Source organism: Zingiber officinale, chromosome 10A, assembly GCF_018446385.1.
Source record: "Zingiber officinale cultivar Zhangliang chromosome 10A, Zo_v1.1, whole genome shotgun sequence".
Taxonomy (NCBI): domain Eukaryota; kingdom Viridiplantae; phylum Streptophyta; class Magnoliopsida; order Zingiberales; family Zingiberaceae; genus Zingiber; species Zingiber officinale.
Genome location: NC_056004.1, coordinates 99145671 through 99153325, shown reverse-complemented (window position 1 = coordinate 99153325; position 7655 = coordinate 99145671). Strand labels below are relative to the sequence as shown.

Sequence of the window (7655 nt, the reverse complement as noted above, 5' to 3'; positions counted from 1 at the left end):
CCTACTTCATTGTACGTCAGATTTAATGATGAGAATGAAATTTTTAATGATGAACTTTATTCTATCTTTATTTGATTTTAATTCATCAATTTAGAATTCTATTTTTTTTTTATTTGATGAAGATGAAATCAATTTTTAACTAATTATCCCTTTCAAATTTATTACTTTTCTATTGTTTATGCTTATACATATATGAATTTTGTGAGGATTTATACCAAAAGATATAATAGTCAATTCAATATATTTTTTCCTCTTAAAATTATTATTGAAAAATGATTAAAAAAAACAAGGACATAATTACCTTTAAAAGATTTCTCACATTTGACTTTTGGTCAAAGGAGAATTAAATATTATTTTTTAAACACAATGGGATAGATAACACAGGGGTTAAAGGTATTTTAGCCTATCCCAAAAATATCAATTAGATCAACTAAAAAAGTTAAGACTTGCCAAAAACAAAACTCTGCAAATACTCTCAAACTGTCTCTTGTTTTTAAATTTCAAGTAAACATACATCCATTGAACAAGAATTAGATTTACTCTAACAAACGAATCCAAATACTAACCCCATGTCAGATTTAAACATCTTCATACAACAATAATAAGAGATGTGAATCCCAACTATTTGGTATTGGCTACATAATTCTTATACAGAAAAAACTGATCCAAGGCGCAATCTAAAATAATGAGACTGACTAATTAAGATCAACTCAACAATATATGAGAACTATTGATCAGGCTCCAGAATTACTAATATAGTGCATATAGACAATGAACACTAGTATTATAATTAACTTGGAAAGGGCAATGATAACCCTAAGCAAAAGGGGGGCCCTAAAGAAAGACATGATAAACAAACCTTGGCTTCATGAATGGCATTATGATTCTCACAGTGCCTCTTCAATCAGATCTTCCAACACCTTCCCAGCAATATCTTTGCAGAATTCACAAATTTCCAACCACTTCGATTCGATCCATGATGTTCCTGTGACCTCATTTTTCACTATCCACTCTATGACTGCGCTGCTGCTGATGGGTTCACTTGGCACAAGCTTCTCATCTGATAACCGGTTTCTTAAAGTCGTCCACACTTCTCCGGATGTTGAAACACCCATCACATCAAACTTATGATGGCCATGGCAGGCGGCAAACAGTGTGGATTGGCTAATGTCTAATAATGCTTCATTTACAGCATCAAAAAGGAGTCTGTGGCTCACGGTTCGCTTGGCTTCCTCGTCATCCATGTGCAATGAATCATACAACAATGAAGGATTCAATGGACTGTCGAGCAAATGCCACCTACCAAAAATCATGCTCTTCTTGTTCTCTAACCCAGATGATTGGATCAGCTTTCGCACAAAAACAAATTGATCATATTCTTCATCTGCCTTGGAGATAATCATGGAAGGCATCAAGGGCTTTACTGATGCTACGTCTATGTACGGACTACTTCTCATTAAGGACCGCGGAACTGACTCTATAGGTGGAGACCTAGAAAGTGCTTCTGGAGACAAAGATAAAGGGAATGCTATTACTTGAGATAACTAAATATACATGTGGTAGGAGTTGGGAAATACTTACGTGGACGACCAGAGATGGCACTTGCGCAGAACTGTGACATAGCATTATTGACGTCGTCTGCTGCCAAAGTTTGGCTGAAACAACTTTGGTTACAGTTTCCCATTATCTCGGGTTTCTCAAGAGAATCAACACCCTGATTATGCATATAACAATACTAGAAGTATAAGAACATAGAAGAATCATTCTTTTTTATTAGCAAAGACAAAATGTGAAGGTGTGGTGTGGTATGGGTATCACTATGAATGATTGAGATCATAAACATTGTTGTAACAACATAGAGTATAGTCAAAGGGGAGTCAAATGAATGCGGAAGATATCCTCAATCTCATTGTTGACTCGTGTTAGTTAAGTTAACAAATTCACCAACATTTAACAAGTAAAGAGGACATTAAAAGAATAAGGTGTAATTTATGAAGCCAATTTGTGAAGTTTTTTTACCTTATGAAATATCCCTTCAGTTGACTCATCGTGTAAGTTTTCAGTACACTGTATGATCTCTGCTGAGGGAGTTTCCTCAAAAGATTCTGAAAAATCATCATTCAGTTTACTATTACTGCTGAAACTTTGCAACTGTACTCTTTCATCCTGCACTGAGGCAGATCTGAAGGACTTCCCTCTGCTTGATCTCTTGCTTCTAGAGAAGAAAAAACTAGAGACCATATCCTTGAAAGATGATCTCCTATTATTTGTCTTGGGTCCCTCAATCTGAACAATGGGTTTACCAAGCAGGGGACCAGAGATTTCCCCATTCAACATATCAACTTCACAAGCTGATGGAGAAAGTGGAACTGACTTTGATCTTGATAAGCTGCCATGCAAATTTTCATCATTCTTAGATCCAGATGAAGACAGGAATGCCGAGGATATCATTGTGTCATTTTCCTCCTTGGATGACTTGCTCCTAGAGAGAGCAAGTCCATCTTTGCTTCTTTCAATCTTTAGTTCAGAAATTGCAAGCATTTCACCTAAGGTGCTTGAGGTTCTGCATAATTCGCTTGGCTCATGACAATTATCACTTGAAGCTACCAAAGCCAACCTTTCTGAAAGGCGTTTCTTAGCTTCTCGAGTAACAGATGACTCTGGTGAATGAGATACTCGTGTAAAGGAGGGAGCTGAGATAGGACTGTAAATATTATGCATGCAACTGCAAGAATGCTCTGTTGCTGGAGTTGCATTTTCCATGTCGCTTGTAGATCCAATGTCATCTTCCATGTACTCACTTTCTGACTGATTAAAAGAGCTCTCGTCCCCAATATATCCATTTGACAATACAGAAGATAAAAATACATCTTCTTTGTTGTAACTCAGGCTTTCTTGCAGCTGATGAACAATCCCCTTGTCTATTTCTCTCGAACCTGTCAATTCACCATTTGCCATAGCTTCACCAGAAAGTGGACCATCCGTCAGTTTTGGAAGATTGTTAGGAAGTTTAGTCATCACACAATCAGTTCTCTCGCGGCAAGGCTTCAGAACCACTATCCTTGTCGACTGAGACAAATTCTGACCCTTTGGCTGCAATAATTCACGGGTCCAATAATGATGATTATTATCTTTTCTGATACTTTCCACTGAATCTGTAAGTAATTGCCTCTCAATATGTTTGTCAATCTTTTTCACAGTGGTGCTGGAAGGTTTCAGAACAGTAATTCGTGTTTTTTGTGCGGGTATAGGCACACTCTGGAGCTCAATGAGATGCTTTGTGAAAAGTGGATTCGATTCCTCCAGAAATTTAAGAAATAAATCTCTATTTGAATTAAGAACTTCCACGGCATCTTGAAACTCCTTAGAATCAATGAACTCCTCATTAGTAGCCAAGAGTTTTGCTTCATTGAACTTCTGACGGACAAGGCTCATTCTCCTTTGATATGAATTGTCATCAAATCTTTCTTTCTGCAGAGATTGCTTTTCGATCCAAACACTCTTTTGTGGTGGTTGCTGTACTTCATATACATCTTTAAATGTTTCCCCATGGATGAAAGACTGACTATTACATACCATAAATTTGTCAAAGCAATCAACTTCATTCTGTCGATGAGGTTGAAGTTCTGTTAAATCGTCAAATAGATGCCCCTTGTTCCTGACGTTCTTGTCAACTAGAACTGGTTGCTGCATAGGTAAGGAATCAAGACCCATTAGTCTTGCGACAACACTTGGAGGCTTCTGACCGAACTCTATATCACCCAGCATCTCCTGTGACATAAGCATTTTGATTGGTGTTCCACTTGGTTTCTTGTTTGGTGAACTCCTGTCTTTACTTGCTATCTATAAAAATGTAAATTAGATTGGAGGATTAAAAAATAAGTTTGGTTTCATGCACATGGATGGCTAGACAGTGAAAGTTTAGAATGACTACATGCTTCCCCTCCATCTTAGCTCCAACAGGATCTATAGGCTCATTCGGTATATCTGCACAGTTCGTCATAACTGCAAAAATCCAACAGATTATTTTACTCAATAAACTGCAACTTCGAGAATGGAATACATTTCCTAGATCAGAATACAGCCAAGTTCATAACATCCAAAATCAGAAAGCTGCAAACTGTATATCAGTTAAAGATAATAAAATTAAATGAAAAAAAAAGGAGATGATTAAACAAGTGATTAGCTCAAAAAGTAAGACCAACATAGGAACTCCAAAAGGAAGGATAAAGACAGATCACTGGAACTGATGCTGGTGGCAAGGTTCCTAATCAAATTAGAAGACATTGCAAACATTCATGGAGGATAGAACAAAACACCTAGCCTTTGATGACAGAACTGATCAAGCTAAAGAAGACCGATACTTGAATGTGATTAAGAGAAGTACCATCTCTATGTGGTCTCTCAGTCACCATTTTGGTTCTGGTTATGCTTGTACCATCGTCAAACATGTTAATCATTCTTCCCATGCATCCTGGAAAAGAATCCAGTGGATCCATCTCACTTGCTAGTGACACCATTTACTGAGTTGCCTGAAAAAGACGATAGACAGAAATATCTGTAATGTCTCATTGATGCTAAAATAAACTATGTTGAAAAATAAAAGGAGAAAGAATTTGTAGAGGGGGAAAGAAGAAATGTTATAGTGAATGAAATTTTTTACCATGTATGAAAATCAAGATTACAGAAAATTCTCTATGTTTTCCAAAGAATGAACTCCTATTTGTATAGCAGACAAATCACTTTTATCATAAGACACAAACATAATGCAAGACCCAATGTATAGACATTCAAGAATCATTATGTAGACATGAAAGATCTATTATGTGGACATGTAAGATCAACTATGTAGATATGCAACAGCCCCTATATAGTGGGGACGTTATTCTAAAAGAAAATGGAAAATGGATTACTTCATTTACAAGAACAGCTTCATGGCAGGCCATAATTTTAGCAACTACCTTTGATTTAGTCATAATTTTGAATGACTTTTGAGCACAAACCCTCGATTCAAAACTACTTATTCCTAGCTTTTTCTCTTGTCAATAATAATAATATGATAATTATTGATTTGTGATAATAGTTAATTATCAATGATATAAAATCTTATTATTATGAATGAGCATCATTTGTTGTGTCGTATATGAAACCATTATATTGTTTACTTTTCTAAAAAAAAATAATTTTTTTACTTGACAATTACAATTCATTGATCCTACAAAGCTAATCAGACCTATACTTAGATATTTTTTTCATTTATGTTCACATAACTTTAAGACTAATGTTGTAATGAAGGAATCACTATATATACATTCAAGATCCACTATGTAAATACATAAGATCCACTAAGACCAAATATATAGCTGCAATTTACTAAACTGCGTAGCCAGGTTTCCTTAATACCATAATACGCACCCAAATTTCATATTTACCAAAACACATAGTTATTTCCCATTATGCCCCTCCTTTACCCATAGTCAACTGCTATGCGATAACAATCCGCTAAACTTTTTGTGCTCCCATTATGTGGTAGTCTAATGAGCTTGTGGCAAAATAATTCAAGACGGTGCCAAGTTCAGAAACCCACAGCTCTCTATATGAGATGTGAAATTCCCGTCCGAGCTCTCTATCTAATGAGCTCGAACTCAAATATTAATATTTTCATATTCTCAAATATTAATATTTTCATATTGTTCGGTTCGATTTGATTCATTTGCACTCCTAGTCTTAGGTACCTCAGGATCACTTCAAACAAAGTTTATTACACTCCTTACATCCTTCTGAGTATAGTCATACTCTCGGCTAGGATAGAAAGCTGTGGGTTTCTAAAATCGACATGCCTTGAATTGTTTTGTCACAAGCTCATTAGACTACCACATAACAATAAGGTCATAATGGAAAAAAGTTACGTGCTTGGTAAATATTAAAGTTGAGTACGCATTTTGATATTACGGAAACCTGACCACGCTGTTCAGTAAATTGACAAATATACAGATATGCAAGACACTGTAGTGAACTTTTTTTACCAAAAAAAGGTAAACTATAGTGAAGTTATATGTTAAAAAGAAATGAGAAAACAGATCAGACCACTTATATTACAGGAACGGATCACAAGGCTTCCATAACTTGAAAACTATCTTTTTACATGGCACAGGTATGATGAAGAAAGCCCCCCTAGGCTAATCAAAGGAAACAGAAATCATAATAGATGAAAAGATTTGATGGAAGGCACAGACATATAAAGCAAGGCAGGTATTGAATGTTAAGATTTAGCATTTGAGACAAAAACACAATATGCAAGCATGAGAAGCAAACCATTAAAGGAAAGAATAACAGTTTTTGACTTGAAAAACAAGGTTCACAACTTTGGAAACGGATCGACACAGCTCTCCAAAAATATCAGCAAAAACCTTCAAAATAAAACACAACACAAAGAGTCAAATGCATGGGGCAAAAGAAATGCACTAATGCAAAGCAAGAAAAACAAGCAATCAAACCCTCGGGAAACGAAAATTACTTTAGAAAATCTTTTAGAAAATAAAAAGAGCAGAAAGCTGGATTCCTAGCTTCGCCTAATAAGACCGAGGGAAACGAAAAGTCATTTTAGCAAAGGAAATTGCAAGATAATTACAGGGGTGGAAGAATATTGCTCCAAATAAGGCTGAGTGGGTACAGGGTCTATCATAGAACCAAGCGCCGTCTGGCAATCTGGTGGAAAATCAGAACAAAATCAGCACTTTTTCTCGTTATAATGTCCAAAAGAGCCAGGTGCTGTTTATCAAAGAGAGTACTCAATCAATCGACCAAATTATTAAGCGCAACAGTAGCGAAACCGGAAACGCTCCGAGAAAGTTGAAAACTTTCAGCTCGGAACACAATCGACCACCAAAATCCAGCGAGGGAAGCAACATTCCAAGCTGCAGTAATCGAGACCCCTCTCCGAAAAGGACGAAAGGGCAAAACAAAAAATGAGTACGGAACACAGAGGAGGAATCCAATCCAAGCCGGGGAAAAGGGGAAAGAAACATAGATCAGGGGGAAAAGTGAGGGGAGGTCAGAAAAAGGCTGGGAGACCCAGCACCGGCTACCTTATCGGCCTTTAACTGCCTCAATCTCCGCCGCGCTCCCTCCGCCTCCACCGCTGCCACAACCTCCCGCCGAGACGGCACCCGGCAGGTTCTTGTACGCCGGTTCCTGCTTCAACCGCAGCGGCGACTGGAGAGAGCGAGAGAGAGAGAGAGAGAGGAGAACGTGTGCGTGTTTGTGGGTGTGGAAAAAGGAAAATAATTGGATTTGGTTTTATATACCTTGTTCCGATTGAGACAGAGCAGGTAAAGTTTATTATATTTACCTGCATATATTATTTTATGCAGAAGTTGTTGCTGAACGTATTAAAAAACAAAAAAAAAAGGTTAACCTTTTCTACTATTTGCTTTTGATATTTCTTTCTTAAGTTTAATTTTACATCCAAGAAGTTACCTCTCTTTCTTCAAACTACACTAACTTTTTGAAATTATTTTTAAAAAATAATCTTCAATATTTAACCTCTTTATTATTCATTCTTCAAGTCTAGAAAAATTATCTTAAAATTCTCAATCATAATTTAAACTTTATATATCGTGTCCTCGTATTTAAAAAAATATTTTTATTCCCGG

At 36.4% G+C, this 7655-nt stretch overlaps 1 protein-coding gene across 5 annotated transcripts; it reads right to left on the bottom strand.

Moving 5' to 3' along the window:
* Window positions 1-578: 578 nt before the first annotated feature.
* LOC122026364 lies at window positions 579-7321 on the bottom strand. Of its 5 annotated transcripts, none has more exons than XM_042585051.1 (7): window positions 7089-7321; window positions 6316-6410; window positions 4388-4532; window positions 3935-4005; window positions 2020-3843; window positions 1582-1714; window positions 579-1504 (listed from the first exon to the last, which is right to left on the bottom strand). In XM_042585051.1, the coding sequence occupies exons 3-7, from the start codon at window positions 4518-4520 to the stop codon at window positions 888-890; spliced, it is 2778 nt and encodes a 925-aa protein (XP_042440985.1). In that variant the 5' UTR covers window positions 4521-4532; window positions 6316-6410; window positions 7089-7321; the 3' UTR covers window positions 579-887. The 5 variants fall into 5 exon arrangements, with proteins under 5 accessions (XP_042440985.1, XP_042440986.1, XP_042440989.1 ...); XM_042585052.1 differs by lacking the exon at window positions 7089-7321 and adding an exon at window positions 6518-6544; XM_042585055.1 differs by lacking the exon at window positions 6316-6410 and having other exon boundaries at window positions 579-1501.
* Window positions 7322-7655: the final 334 nt, after the last annotated feature.

Bases quoted from the DNA above. Each gene is read 5' to 3' on its own strand.
- LOC122026364 (XM_042585051.1), bottom strand. From the start codon at position 4,520: ATGGTGTCACTAGCAAGTGAGATGGATCCACTGGATTCTTTTCCAGGA. The intron at 4,006-4,387 runs GTACTTCTCTTA...GGATTTTTGCAG, and splicing joins TGAGAGACCACATAGAGATG to TTATGACGAACTGTGCAGAT. The intron at 3,844-3,934 runs GTAGTCATTCTA...ACATTTTTATAG, and splicing joins CTAAGATGGAGGGGAAGCAT to ATAGCAAGTAAAGACAGGAG.